Source organism: Manacus vitellinus, unplaced genomic scaffold, assembly GCF_001715985.3.
Source record: "Manacus vitellinus isolate BGI_N305 unplaced genomic scaffold, ASM171598v3 scaffold_106_pilon, whole genome shotgun sequence".
Taxonomy (NCBI): Eukaryota; Metazoa; Chordata; class Aves; order Passeriformes; family Pipridae; genus Manacus; species Manacus vitellinus.
Genome location: NW_021938827.1, coordinates 560,444 through 575,161, shown reverse-complemented (window position 1 = coordinate 575,161; position 14,718 = coordinate 560,444). Strand labels below are relative to the sequence as shown.

General features: G+C 48.8%; 1 protein-coding gene across 2 annotated transcripts in view; it reads left to right on the top strand.

Annotated features, from left to right (window-relative positions):
- Window positions 1–14,718, top strand: part of SMG5 (SMG5 nonsense mediated mRNA decay factor) — a 29,450-nt gene that overhangs the window by 5,450 nt on the left and 9,282 nt on the right. Inside the window, exons 2-12 of one of the 2 annotated variants that reach the window (XM_018088611.3) lie at window positions 269–367; window positions 1,091–1,214; window positions 1,807–1,963; window positions 4,846–4,935; window positions 6,187–6,276; window positions 7,155–7,233; window positions 7,787–7,912; window positions 8,360–8,428; window positions 10,251–10,459; window positions 10,589–10,726; window positions 11,786–12,487. In XM_018088611.3, the coding sequence (XP_017944100.1) occupies window positions 1,116–1,214; window positions 1,807–1,963; window positions 4,846–4,935; window positions 6,187–6,276; window positions 7,155–7,233; window positions 7,787–7,912; window positions 8,360–8,428; window positions 10,251–10,459; window positions 10,589–10,726; window positions 11,786–12,487 (1,759 nt within the window). In that variant the 5' untranslated portion in view covers window positions 269–367; window positions 1,091–1,115. Of the gene's footprint in view, window positions 1–268; window positions 368–1,090; window positions 1,215–1,277; window positions 1,379–1,806; window positions 1,964–4,845; window positions 4,936–6,186; window positions 6,277–7,154; window positions 7,234–7,786; window positions 7,913–8,359; window positions 8,429–10,250; window positions 10,460–10,588; window positions 10,727–11,785; window positions 12,488–14,718 lie in introns of those variants that run through there. The other variant, XM_018088610.3, reaches the window with a different exon arrangement.

Sequence of the window (14,718 nt, the reverse complement as noted above, 5' to 3'; positions counted from 1 at the left end):
CTTGTAGCGAAGACAGGGAAGTTTTGGGAAATGAGTAATTTGACTTGCCTCCCTTCATAGGCAAGTTGGTAAGGAAGCAGGAATTGGTGGAGGTTTGATTCTTCCTATCAAAATAGTGATTGTTAGCATTCAGTCAGTTGTTTTAATCACACAGTGACTGTGGTGTGGTGGTACAGGGTGGTGTGCTGACAGTGGAACTGACTTGGACACCCCAGTGATCCCAGCTCACCCACTGTCCTGAAACTCTTGGTTCTGTGTTCCCATGCAGGGCAGTGGTTGAGGCCGTGCATCGACTGGATCTCATCCTTGGCAATAAGGCAGCGTATCAGGACGTGTTCAAGCCAGAGAACATCAGCTTGAGGAACAAGTAAGTTGGGCAGGATACTTGTGTTTTGTGTTTGGCTGGGGAAAATCCGTGTGAAGCAACACGTGGAGCTGTCGAATCTGGAGTTTCTCAGTGTATTTGGTTTGTTGTGTGCCTGTTGACCTGGGATACCTCCAGATTTTGGAAGCAGAGGCTAGATTTCAGACCTGCATTTGATCAGCATTAACCACACAGTCTGTAGCTGGATGCTTTCCTGGGTGTCACTGATAGAAATAAATTGTGTTTGTGTTGACTGGTTCCTTCCTTGTAATAAAAACTGTGGGGCAGAAACTTTTTACTTATGTGTGACATCTTTTATCAGGTTTGGGGGGTGCAAAGCAGAGAGGATTATTCTTACTCATTTTTTAAGCTGTCAAGCCAATTCTTGTCATTACTGCACTTTAGGAAGTCACTGTTGGCCAGCTGAGCCCAGAGTACTGGTTTGGGTGTACAGCTTTTCCAGGTGCTCTTTTGTGGGAGTGATCCAGGCTGTATCATCACCGCATGTCCTAGCTTAGCCATCGTAATGGATTCGGATGCTTCTGTAGCGGATTCCATGCTTCTGTAGTGGATTCCATGCTTCTGTAGCGGATTCCATGCTTCTGTAGTGGATTCCATGCTTCTGTAGTGGATTCCATGCTTCTGTAGTGGATTCCATGCTTCTGTAGTGGCAGCTGTTCTTGAGGCTGCAGCAGCTCACTATGAATGCTCTGCTGTCTGTCCCAGGCTGCGGGAGCTGTGCGTGAAGCTGATGTTCCTGCATCCAGTGGATTATGGAAGAAAAGCAGAAGAACTGCTCTGGAGAAAAGTTTACTATGAAGTTATCCAGCTCATTAAAACAAATAAAAAGGCAGGTATCTATGGCTCTGGCATGAGAAGGTCCGTGGTTGCGCAGTGAATAAGGCCAAGTTGAAAGCTTCGTCTGCTTGGAGGAGTTGTGGTCTGAGTCCAGGGCGGGAAGCTGAGGGCTCCCGAATTATTATGGAGCTTCCCTGTGCCTTTAGCAGTGGGCAGGTAAGTGCTAACAGGCTGCTGAGAGAGCTGCCATCGCAGAGGGCTTTTCAACAGAATTCGCTGATTTTTTTGTGTTCCCCACTTCATAAGACAGATCTCTCCATGTAGAGCAGTGGTTTTAAGAGGCTTCATCAGTAGTTCTGATTGTTTTTATGAGAGTTGATCACTGGAAGGTCCTCACAGTGTTCCGATGCTGTGAGCTCTCCTGGTCATCCAGGGGTCAGGGCATATTTAAGGTGCTCTAACCAGGCAGCTTGATTTTATTTGTTGGTGCAAGTATTTCTCCTTGATGTTGACCCTTAGTAAACACCACTAGGGGCAACAGTGTTGAGCAGGAGGTACAGAGCTGTGCAAAACCACTTAACAGCTGAGCTACCCACTGTCTTGCTTCCTAGACTGCATTAACGTGCTCCTTTTCCTTCTCGCAGCACATCCACAGCCGCAGCACTCTGGAGTGCGCGTACCGGACTCACCTGGTGGCTGGCATAGGGTTTTACCAGCACCTCCTGCTCTACATCCAGTCTCACTACCAGCTGGAGCTGCAGTGCTGCATCGACTGGACGCACGTCACGGACCCTCTCATAGGTTTGTGCTCTGGGCTTGTGGGCAGGGCTGAATCCCAGACAGGTGGCCTCACCTTGCACGAGTCCATGTTTGTTTCAGCATTCAAGGGATTATTAGCAAGTTATTTGCCTAGAACAGACTGTCCTGCTTTCTTCTCTATGGCACTTCTTTTTTATAATACTATATTAGGGAAGAAAGAAGGGTTTCTAGCAGAAAAAAGTTTTAGAAAATTATTTAGTAAGTGTCTGATGATGGCAGATTTTTATGGAAAACTGAAGAGCTCTACTGACCGTACAGAATGTTTTTAAAAGCTTAATTAAAACAGACAGAGGAATAGGTTCTTGAAATCAACACATTTCTTTCAGTACATCCTAGTCACTGTAAGACACTGTTCCTCTTCTTGGTCCCTCTTCTGTCTGTGCTCTCTTCACTGTGTGGCTTTAAAACCACTATTGGGTATTGGACAGGAGGGTCCTGTAGCTCATGTCAGCTGGCTCAGGTGATCTCTGTGCATGCCCTTGGGTGCAGGGGAATCTGAGGTATTGTACCTGTTAGGGGAGGAACAATAAGAGTGTTTACAGTCCTGAAGCAGCTCAAGGCCACCTGTGCATTCACATCCTCAGTTGCCTTGTAGTGGTCTGTGTCCATTTGCCTTTGGTTGTGCTTGGTGGCCTCAAGGCTCATGTTTCTGTTTGGGTGGCTCTGGGTGAGAAATGGAACCTCCATGTGTTTTGTGAACTGTATTAGCAAGGGTTTAACTGATACGCTTAAAGCTGGCAGGGGGTAGGAAGGCAGCACCTGGCTAAGAAAAGTTAGTGTGTCTTTAACAAAAGAAGGGTTTTAGGTGCTGAGATCCTACTGTTAGTTCTGGGACATGATGGTATCACTATCAGCTTTGAAATGTTGGTTTACGAGGCAGATGTTCCTGGCAACTGTTGCTTTGAGAAATGTATCTCTGTACTGCAGAATTAATAAATCCTCAAAGTGCACATTCCAGGTGAGTTTGTACCCTGAGGGGTGATTGCATGTGAAAAGCTCCCCTTGTTCAAGTTTCTTGGTGTGTTTGGACTCTTTAATTAAAAGGATGTGGCAGGTGGGCATGTAACTGGAGAATAGAGATGGAACCCTGCCTATCCAGAAGTGATGGATGTGAAAGGATCCGGTATGAACCACAGATTGGGGTGGGCACAACTCGATGGTTGTGTGAATGGGAGCAAGAGGATTCAGAGCAAAAAAAGGGAGAGTAGGTCCAACAGCACACGTGGACACAGATTTAAGGCTGTGTATTTTTATAATGCCACTCATACAACACCTGTTGGTAAGTGGGAACAGCTCCTCACTGCAGTCTCCAGATTTCCTTTTGACCCTTTTAACCTCAGTCAGGGGGGAGGCAGAGTGAGGACTGGATCAGTCTTAAAAATCTTCTTTGGGATTCCTGCATGAGGGAACTTTCTCCTCCAGAAGGTGGGAGTCTTTGGCAGCAGGAAGACTGAACCCAGCCTCAACCTGTGCTGTGAGTGGCCCGGTGGACACTCTCCGGGGAGGAGGCGCAGGCGCAGCAACCTTTGCCTCCTAATCTGTGGCCGAACTGTGGCCACGCTGGCTGGGTGGAGGTGGGACATGCCCTTCCCAGGAACTGAATCACGTTTGATGACTTCAGTTAGTTCAGATCAGCTGGCTGCAGCCTTCCCCTGTTGCTTTTGACACTTTCCACTGCCTGAACTGCCTTTTCTTTGTAAGTTTAGTATAGAATAGACAAGGCTATTTCAGTTGGAAGGGATCTACAACAATTTTCCGGTCTAACTGCCTGAGCAACTCAGGGCTGACCAGGAGTTAAAGCATGTTGTCAGGGACATTGTCCAAATGCCTCTTAAACACTGACAGGCCTAGGGCATTAACCAGCTGTCTAGGAAGCCCATTCCAGGGTGTGACCACCCTCTTGGTAAAGAGAGGCTTCCTTATGTTCAGTCTAAACCTTTCTTGATGCAGCTTTGAACCATTCCCATGCATCCTATCATTGGATGCCAGGGAGAAGAGACTGACACCTTCACCTCTTCAGGAAGCTCCAGAGAGTGATGAGGTCTCCCCCAGCCTCTTCTTCTCCAACCTAGAGAAGCCCGGAGCTGATGGCCAGTCCTCCCAGGGTGTGCCTTCCAGCCCTGTCACCAGCTTGGTTCCCTCCTGGATGCAAAGGCAGCACTGTCCAGAGGCAGTTCTCTCTAACTGACTCCAGCTGCCCTGTCCACAGCACAGATTTCTGTCCTGATTTTTCCTTCTTTTACTTCTCTTTTGATTGGCCAGTGCTAAGTCTAGATCTTGGTCTTGAGACAATGAATTTATTTCCATCTTCAGTGTTGGGAAGGGTCTGTCCCTGTTGTGTGCTGCTGCCCAGTGCCAGTGCACGGAGTTTGTTTGGCTTCCAGGGATATGTGCCCGCTCCCATCCAAAAGCCTCATTAGCCATGCTAATGAAATCAACTTTAGTAGCTTGTGTTCAGTCCTGTATTGACATGATCATATGATCCTGTAGACAGGAATTGGCCTTTGTCCTCTCATCTGAGGGCAGATGGAGCTAGGTCACTGCAGCAGACCTTGTAGACAAGGTGACATCATTTATTTCTGTGACTGTTGGTGAGGTGGTCACACACACTGCTCCGGTCAGCAGGGTGTCCAAGGCAGGTGGGTGAGCAGCAGTGTCTGTGAGTATTTTCTCTGTTTATTTTCCACGTTTTGACAACAAGAGTGACCCAGGGCTGCTCTATAAGGTGCCCCAGACAGCAGTCAGCAGTGGGGTCTGACTGTGGGGGCTTTGATTTGGGTGTCTTGGGCAGAGGCATGGGTGGCTCCTGTGTCTTCCCAGCAGCCTCCACCTGGTGCTATAAGTGATTTCATGTTTACTTGTAGGCTGCAAGAAGCCCGTGTCTGCATCGGAGAAGGAGATGGAGTGGGCACAGATGGCATGTCACCGATGTCTAGTTTACCTGGGAGATCTAGGTAAGAACAGCATTGCCTCTCAGGGCAGCCTTTGAAACAGGAAAAAGATGGTGCCTGTACCATGCAAGGCCGTCACTGTTAGGCACCAGTTGAGGTTACTTGCAGATTCTGTTTCCCTCTGACCCCTTTGTCACAGGATAAGCTGAAATCCTCATGGCTGAACTGCTGTGAGTTGCAGGAGCTTTGGTTTTCGGCAGGTAGATGAGGAGTTTGCTGCTGATAACCAGCTGTGAGTGTGTAAAAATGGAAACCTTTTCTTTTATTTACGTGGTTTGGACAGTGTAAAGGAAACTCAAAGCAAGTTGACTGCTCAGTTCTGACTTGCTTTATGGAGCCACTGCCATCAGCACCAGTGGGACAGAAAATCAGATTTAAGCAATATTGTGCATCAGTCCAGAGTTTTGCTACTGCAAGGCCCCAGGTTTTTTGTCATTGTGCCTGGCTGTGTGTCATGCTTTTTATAGCAGGCATGTCTGTCCCACAGTGACGCCCTCCTGAAGTGTGTGGTGTGTCAGCTTCTTGATTGTGAATATGTGGGAGTGAGCATGTACTGTGTGGAAAGCAGCTCTTGAAAGTGCGGCGTGGGTACGTGTGTCTGACACTCTGCAGCCTCCAAGCTGGTGAAAGCTGTTTGGGATTATCATTGTGCATGAATCAGCCTGAAAATGGCATGGCAAATAAATGTCTTGTGGGGTAGTAAGAATGACTTACCTGAGTGGTGGGAGAGAAACATGTTCACCTCTTCACAGTGCTGTCACCTAAGGTTTTCAAAATGCCTATGTTTTTCAAAAAACAAAAAAAAAAAAAAAAGAAAAAAATTAATAAAGTCCAGTCTAGCCACAGCCAGATATTTTAGACTTGACTTAGATTTCACACTCTGCTGTAGTAGAATATAGTCTGAGGTACTGGAAAGTAGAGCACAACTCTGAGTTACTTCAAGGATAGATGAATAACACATGGAGCAGAACATCTTCACTTTGCTCACGTGCTGCTGCAAGTGCGGAGGGCCCCCCCCGGAAGGGGCAGAGCTTGTGGTGTGTGGTGTGAGCAGGTACAAAAAACTTCAGACAGGCCTGACAAACCCTGTGTGTTGTGTTTGCCAAGAACAGTTCTTTGATGGATTTGTTGACTTGGCCAGTATGTCAATTATTGTCATGTCTTTAATCTGTAGGGAAACTGTGCTGCGCTGCAGTGGGGAAGAGCAGGCGCTGCCTTCGGGTTTCTGATGTGCGGTGTGTGGTTTCCTTTCAGCTCGCTACCAGAATGAGCTGGCAGGTGTGGACACGGAGCTGCTGGCGGAGCGGTTTTACTATCAAGCCCTTTCTGTTGCACCACAAATTGGTGAGTGACTTACCGTGAATTTTTAGTTGTTAAAACTGTGTTGCTGCAACCTGAAAACAATGTGGTACTGCACCGGTCAGGTTTATGTCCTGCAGCTGGGAGAGGAGTGGTTTTATCCTCTGGCTAGGATTGCTTCCTTTGAGAACCTCTCTTGCTGGCAAGCCAAAGAGAGGAGTTAAAGCCAGGGCGCTCCTTGTCAGTGACTTCACCTTACTCATCTGAGAACCTCTGAGAAGCTCAGACTTCCCTGAGTGTGGTGACATTGTGCCTGTCGACTGAGGGCAGATCCAGCTCTCCACTGCCAGGAGCAGAGCATTATTGGTCACGTCCCACGTTTTACACCTGCAAAAAAAATCTATTGTGCTGTTTCCTCCTTCAGAAGTGCCTCCTTCTGGGAACACATTGGCACTGGAGTGGAGGGCCTGTCTTACCTTAAAGTATGCATTTCCAGCCAAGTGTTCTCTCCGTGCTGTCTTTGAGCTGTTTTGATAGGCTGGTCTCAAATAAGTGACAATAATTTCTGCACCACAGTAAGCTGGAGCAGAGCTCTCAGATGCTGATAAGGTGACGTCTGTGTTGAGAAATACGGAGCGAAGGCTGCAGCATTGTTAATACAGAGGAGGAGGCATTGTTTGCTCTGCTCTCTTATGTAGATAACTGGCAGAAGGTGGGGAGTATCTAAAAGCTCTGTAAAGCAGAAAACAAAGCCTGGGTGGCAGAAGGATTTAGTCCAGACCTTTGTACTGCAGCTTTACTACTGTTTGTGTCTCCTGGCTTTCTTCCTGTGTGGAAACGTAGTGAGGGGGAAAGGATCTACTTTTCATCAGGGCTATTGGAGAATTCCACGTGAATTCCATTGCCCTTCTCCTTCCTGACAGGAATGCCCTTCAACCAGCTGGGGACATTGGCAGGCAGCAAATACTACAATGTGGAAGCAACCTACTGCTACTTACGCTGGTGAGTGCCTGTGGGTCTGGGCGTCCTGGGCTGTGGAGCAGTGTGCTGCTGCTGCAGATGCCGGATCCTCTTTGCCTTCACTTTGGACTTGGGACTGTTTTCAGCAGATGAATTACAGGGGAAGGGAAAGAGATGGGTTTAGTTCACCCTTGAGCAGGGCTGGTAATGAGAGCAAGCCTCAGTCAAACCTCCAGGGCTGCACCTGGAGGGCTTCACCTGAGCCCTCTCCTTAGCTGGAGAGCCAGGCAGGAAGGGTGTGGAGGTACTGAGGGAGGCACCCTGCCAAGTGAGGTGGGTGGAATTCAGTTACCTGAACCTGGCCTGAAGGCACCGATATGAGGTGTGTAAGCTGGGCGGGTGGGAGCTGTGGGGCAGCTAAAGTCGGGTTTGCAGCTGTCAGTGGGAGTTAAGTTGCCCAGTGTGTGCCGACAGCAGCACTTGGTACCTGTCCTTGTGCCTCAATGCCTGAGTAACTTGCTAGTGAGTTAAAGACATGAAATGTGAGCAGCCTTGTAGCAAAGTAACTTCTGCTGTGTCTTCTTTTGTGTCTCAGCATCCAGTCTGAAGTGTCCTTCGAAGGTGCCTATGGGAACCTGAAGCGGCTGTATGACAAAGCAGCCAAGATGTATCACCAGCTGAAGAAATGTGAAACCAGGAAGTTGTCTCCAAGCAAGAAACGGTAAGAAGGGAAAGAAGAGGAGAGGGTTGCAGGCTGAGGGTTTGCAGTGCCACCAGTGTCATCCTCTGGGTTGAGAGTAGTGTCTTTGTGGGAAGTGGAACCAGTAGATGGGCCATTTGATGCGGTGACTGCTCCCAGAATTTCAAGAGCCCCACTCTAGATCCCATTCTTGATGTCTCAGGTCATAATTTCAGGAAAAAAGCTAAATACCAGGTTTAGTTTGAGATGAGAGATTTTTTTCACTCTCCCCTGGAGTTGGGGCCTGTTTATAAGGGTTGGGGCATATTGGTGAAAGTTGGCAGTGTATAAACTGTCTTCTTTCTCTCCACTTTCATCAGAATGCAGCTTTCAGTTGAGACCTGGTTTACCTGTTAACAGAGCTTTGTGAGACCAGACCATCTCTGATGAGGCACCTGCTTTACAGTGTTTTCTCTTCCATCTCTTTAGAGGCAAAGACATTAAGAGGTTGCTGGTGAGCTTCATGTACCTGCAGAGTCTTTTGCAGCCAAAGAGCAGGTAAGGTTATGGCAGATTACATCTTCTGTTGATAACTGACAGTAGCAGGCACTTGGAATTGTTATTGCCTGTCGGATAATGGTGCCTGTGCTGAGGCTTTCTGCCAAAAGATCCAAGACTTTAGACTATTTGTACAGGGTAGGCTGCAATACCAAAGGGTTGATTACTTTGTCTAAATCGAGCCAGCACTCAGTAAGTGTTGAACTCCTGAGCCTCGCAGCTGTCTCTGTGCTGTACTGTGCCTTTGGTGTTTGCTTACCTTGTGCAGTCATCAAATGCTATTTCCTGGCAAGCCCTGGATTTGGGCTGATGGGACAGCAAAGAGTCACCATCCACACATGTGCAGGGCTGTTCACTGCGCTTGGAAATCTGTAACCAAACACCTTGTTCAAAGAAACAAACAGCAAAACCTGGTTGTTAGCTGTGTGATTTTTGGTTTTTTGGGTTTTTTTCCTTGGATTTTCTCTGACTCTGCTGGAGGTTTTCAGGTGATTGTAAATGAACCTCTAACTGCTTGAAATAGAGCAGGTATTTTAAAGGGCTTAGACACAGGCTGCACCTAAAGTCATTGTGGAATGGTTTAGGTTCAAAGGGACCCTGTGGGGGTCCAGTTCTCCTCCAGAGTAGTGTTCACTGTGCAGGTAGATACAGATGTGAAGTCAGATGAGGTTGCTCAGAGCTTCATCCTGCTGAGTTTTGACTGGATCCAAGGACAGAGATCCCACGCCTCTCTGGTCCCTTTTTCAGTGTTTGACCACCTTCACCACAGAATTTTTTTCTCCTTGCATCTAGTCTCATATTCCTTTTCTGCAGTGTGTACCCATCACTTCCCTTCCTTTTGTTGTACACCACTGAGGAGAGTCTTTCTTGGTCCTCTGTAATCACCTCTTTGGCATCTGGAAGCAGAAGACAGTACCCCTGAACCTTCTGTCCTTCAGGCTGAACAAACTTGATTCTCTTTGCCTCTTCTCATACATCATGTTCTCTGTTCCTCTGCTGGACTAAGTCCACTTAGTTAGTGTCTTTTTTTTTTTTGGTGGGGTTTTTTGTCCTGAGGACCCCAAGACTGGATGCAGTACTCCAGATGCCACCTCATGAGTGCCAAATAGAGAGGGAGAACACTTCCTCACCCTGCTGGCTCTACCCTTGCTCATGCAACCCAGTGTAGGATTGGCTTTCCAACCTTGACTTATACCTTGGTGGGACTACAAGGCTCCTTTAATATCCACTTAATATGTATTTAGCACATAAGAAAATTGAAAATTACTTCAATTTCCCAAGGGCAATTCCCCCTGACTTGTCGGAAGTTCTGCTGGCGGGTTTGTTTTGTAACTAGGAGGCCCCCATAGCCCATTGGACTGATCCTGTGGGTGCTTCCTTTGAGGGAGGGAATAGCTACAGAGGATTTTGGAATATTCTTGCAGGACTGCAAGTTCGAGTCATAGGAGGAAGAAAAGCTGAGTCCTGTGTGTGTGCAGTATAACACTTTCACTGAGCAGTGCGTCTGGAACTTTTGCTTCCTTTAGCGTTGAAGTGCCTAATGGGCACTGCTGAGCTCTCATGGGAAAAGTCATCTGGTTTCTGGTGACCCATCTCTAGTTCTCATTTGTCTTCAATTTAGCAGCTTTGGAGAGGAAAGCATAATCTGATTAATGTCACTTGCTTCCCATAGCTGTTGTTGACTGCAGTATATTCTCTGGTGCTTCATCCTGCCTGGTGCTAAAGCGCAGCGTAACTGCTAGTTTTGGTTCAGTTTCTGTGCAGACATTACCAGAAGCATGAGACTTGAGTAATAATTCTTGTTTATTTTTAACTCGTTAAGCTCTCTGGATTCTGAGCTGACGTCTCTCTGCCAGTCTGTGCTGGAGGATTTCAACCTGTGCTTGTTCTACCTGCCCTCTCCTCCTAACCTGGGCTCAAGTAGTGAAGATGAAGAAGAGTATGAGAGCGGCTACTCCTTCCTTCCTGATCTCCTGATCTTTCGCATGGTCATCATCTGCCTTATGAGTGTTCACAGCCTCAAGAGGGCAGGTAACCAGTGCTTTAATGGAAATTTCATTATGAACATGCAGTACTGCAGTTAGGCTGGAGATGCTGTGTGAACTGGTGTTTGTGCTGTGGCCTAGTGCTCACCTCCTCCACCTCACTGTCTGCTTGCAGGTTCCAAGCAGTACAGCGCAGCCATTGCCTTCACGCTGGCCCTCTTCTCTCACCTGATAAATCACGTCAATATTCGCCTCCAGGCAGAGCTAGAAGAAGGGGAAAATCCCGTCCCAGCCTTTCAGAGTGATGGCACAGGTAAGAGAACAGGCGTGGCAGCAGCTGGGTCTCCCCAGTTGCCTGCCTATAGGGCTGGCTTTTCCTTTCCTAATTTTCTGGGCGTGGGTTTGGTAGTGTAGTGCCTGAGTGAGGGTAGAGGCATCTTGATCTTTGACTGCTGGGCTGGAATCCCCAAAGCTGGCTGATCTGCTGAACAGTCTCCGTTTGGATGCTCTTTGTGAGTATCAGAATCATCACAGGATGGACATGTTGCTTTCTTGTAAGAAGTTTCCTTTATGTGTTTCTTGGCAGCTCGTTCATCACCTGTTTACCCCAGTCCGAGACTTTATTTTCTGTCTCTCTGTTTACTATTCTTTACTGGCCTTTTTCCTCCTCCACTGAGGAGATGATCTTGGGTGAAAGACCTGGGCTGGGGTAGGCAAAGGGGGGCTGGGATAGGCAGAAGGGGCCTGAGGGAGGCAGAGGAGGGCTGAGGGAGACAGGCCCTTTCAGCATACTTCAGCTCTGCTCGGGCAAGGGCAGCACTTGAGTTTCTGGGGAATCCCATTGAGCAGAGAATAAAACTGCTGAATGTTTCCCCTGCCAACACTCTTTTTGCAATACCTCACTGAAGGCAGGGTGAGAGGGTTCCTGGTAAAAGCAACAATGAACAACCCCTCCTCTGCAGGTTTTGAAGCTGTCAGGGTGACTCAGGGTTGCTGGAAAGGCTGGGAGAATGTTGGTCAAGGAAGGGATTGGGTCAGGTCATTGCCTTGTTTGGGGGGTTGCTCTGACTGTAGAAAGCTGGGGAGGAGAGTTAGAATTCATCTGTGTTTGGTGTTGGTTTAGCAGCATTCAGCACTAAGGCTGCCTGATAACAGAGCAGCACAGCTTGGGCAGTAGGAATCACGGCTTCCCAGGGCTTCCCCAGGTGCCTTTAGAAAGTGAGTAGCTCTTCTGGGGTTGCCACTGCTTGTTCTGACACTGATGGAAGTGGTGGCTGAATTTTGCGGCCCTGGTGCCCCAGGCTCAGGGCTGACAAGCAGTAGCCTGCGGGAGGCATTGTGACTTTAGCTTGCGTTCTCCTTATAAATCCAGATGATCAGGAATCACGGGAGCCTGTGAACTCAATTGAGAAGGAAGCTGAAGCTGAGTTGGCCAATCATCAGCCCAGCGAGGAACAGCGGAAGAACAACTGCAAGAAAAGCAAGAAATACTCCCGGCTCTCCTGTCTGCGCCGCCGCCGCCACCCCCAGAAAGCGGATGAGAGCGACCTGAGTGAGGGCTTTGACTCTGATTCCAGCCAGGGCTCCATCAAGGGCAGCGATGGCTCAGAGAGTGGCTCAGAGAAGAGTGATGAGGAAGCAGAAGCTGCTTTTGATGTGGAGACAGACTCTGACATGAACAGCCAAGAGTCTCGGTCTGACTTGGAGGACATGGAGGATGAGCCGGGTGAGGAGGGAAGCAGCCGAGGCAAAAGTGGGCCCAAAGAGGCCTTAAAAAACTGTGTGGATGGCAGTGGGCTGGGGGACTCCAAGAGCCCAAGCATCTCTAAAACTGAGGCAGCAGATCCAGCAGTCAATGGGCCAGCTTCCCTGAGCACTAACGATGCAAGCATAGCCAGTAACCTGCAGGCCATGTCCACCCAGCTGTTCCAGACCAAACGCTGCTTTCGCTTGGCCCCCACGTTCAGCAACATCCTCCTGAAACCCAACAGGGAACCACCTGCCTTGAAGGACGGGATAGAGAGCAAGCCATGTGTCAACGGAGATCTGGAGAAGCCCAGCTTGGCAGAGCAAGGTAAGGGCCTTGTTAATGCAGTTTTAAGTAGAAAACTGCATGTTGTGGCAGTCTGTTTGCTAAATTCACCTTTTCTTGTGGTGGGAGCTCTCCTTTGGCCAGGTTTGGAGAACAAGGTTGCCCAAGTAATGGACAGGCCATGGGTTAGGCATTCCCTGAAGGAGAAGCTTTACTTTTACTTCCTGACATCCAGGAATATGGGCACTGAGCAGAGGCAACACCTGCAGCCAGCCAGGATTACCAGAATAGCTTCAACTCCACATACTAAACACTGAGCAGCTCAGATAATTACAAGGTCATAGGCTGGTTTGTTTGGAAAGGACTTCAAAGTTCATCTCATTCCACACCCCTGCCACAGGCAGGGATACCTTCCACTAGACCGTGTTGCTCCAAGACCTGTCCAACTTGGCCTTGAGCACTTCCAGGGATGAGGTAGCCACAGCTTCTCTGGGCAACCTGTCCCAGGGCCTCACCACCCTCACAGGGAAAAATTTCTTCCGAATACCTCATCTGAATTTACTGTCCTTCAGCTTAAAGCCATTTCCCCTTGTCCTGTTCAGGTCCTTGTCCAAAGTCCCTCTCCATTTCTCTTGGAGCCCCTTTAGGCACTGGAAGGGGTTCTAAGGTCTCCCTGGAGCCTTCTCTTTTCCAGCTGAACACCCCCAGCTCTCCCAGCCTGTCTCCAGAGCAGAGGGGCTCCAGACCTGAGAGCATCTCTGTGGCCTCCTCTGGACCTGCTCCAGCAGCTCCACATCCTTCCTGTGCTGGGGGCCGCAGAGCTGGAGTCACCACTGTAGGGGGGGGGGGTCTCACCTCAGCAGAGCAGAGGGGCAGAATTTCTTCCCTCAAGTGCTGCCCACACTGTGGGGATGAGCACAGCACAGCATTGGCTTTCTGGGCTCCCAGTGCACGTGGCTGGGTCACATTGAGCTTCTTGTCAACCCACACCCCCAAGTCCTTCTCTTCTGGGCTGTTCTCCATCCATTCTCCCTCAGCCTGTGTTTCTGGGGGGTTGCTCCAAGGCACGTGCAGTACTTACCCTTGGCCTTGCTGAACCACCTGGGGTTGGCCCAGACCCAGCTCTCCAACCTGTCCAGGTCCCTCTGGTGCCGTCCCTTCCCTCCAGCCTGTGACTCCACCACACAACTCAGTGTTGTTGGCAAACTGGCTGAGAGTGCACTTGATCTCTCTGTCCATGTCACCAACAAGATGTTAAGAAGTGCTGGTCCCAATCCTGACTCCTGAGGATGCCACTCATCACTGCTCTACACTTGGACATCAAGCCATTGGCTGCAGCTCTTTGAGTGCTACATCCAACCAATTCCTTGTCCACCAAGTGGTCCATCCATCAAATCCATATCTCTCCAGTTTAGAGACAAAGATGTCATGAGGGACAGTGCCAAACGCTCTGCACAAATCCAGGTAGATGATATCAGTTGCTCTTCCCTCATCCCCCACTGCTGTAACCCCATTTATAGAAGGCCACTAAATTTGTCAGGCACTATTTGCCTTGGTGAAACCATGCTGGCTCCAGAGGATAATTCCAGCAGGTATTAAAGATTGGAATTATCTTCCTTTTTCCCATGTGAAATCTCTAATCAGACACTTACTAGGGCCTCCGGTGACAGACAGTGCAGATGCAGGGGAGGAAGTTCTCCCTAAGATGACAGCTTATCAACCTCGCAAAGCTCTCATAGGAGTTTATGTGTAAGATGTGACCTGGGTGCATGTGAGAGGTGTCAGGGTCCTCTCTGTGACCCCCTGAAAGTGCCTCACCAAGTGTCCCAGGCTGAACTCCCTGGAGATGCACAGCAGGTGGAGCTGCCATATCTCCATTACCACTGAACTTAAGACCGAGTGATGCTCTGGGCAAAAGCAGCTGGAAAGGGAGATCTGGTGCACTACAGGAATTGTTTGTATTTCAGATAAAACCACATGGGCCTGTTTGGTCTTGTTTGTCATTCCTTCTAGCTTTCCTAGAGCAAGGAAACATTCTGCAGCCTGTTGCCAAATCCATCTGGCCTGCAGCACTGGCAGGATTCAGGCTTTTCCTGGGCCAGAATTTGAAGGGGCAGTATTAGATCATGTCAGTATTGACTGTCTCCCAGCATTGCTTCATGGACACATGAAAGAGGTGGGGGGTAAAGGAAGAAACAAATGGGTTTTGATCTGTTTAACCCTTTTCCTCAGTGGGTTATCCAAATGTTGCAGCTCCAGGAACTGTGGCCACA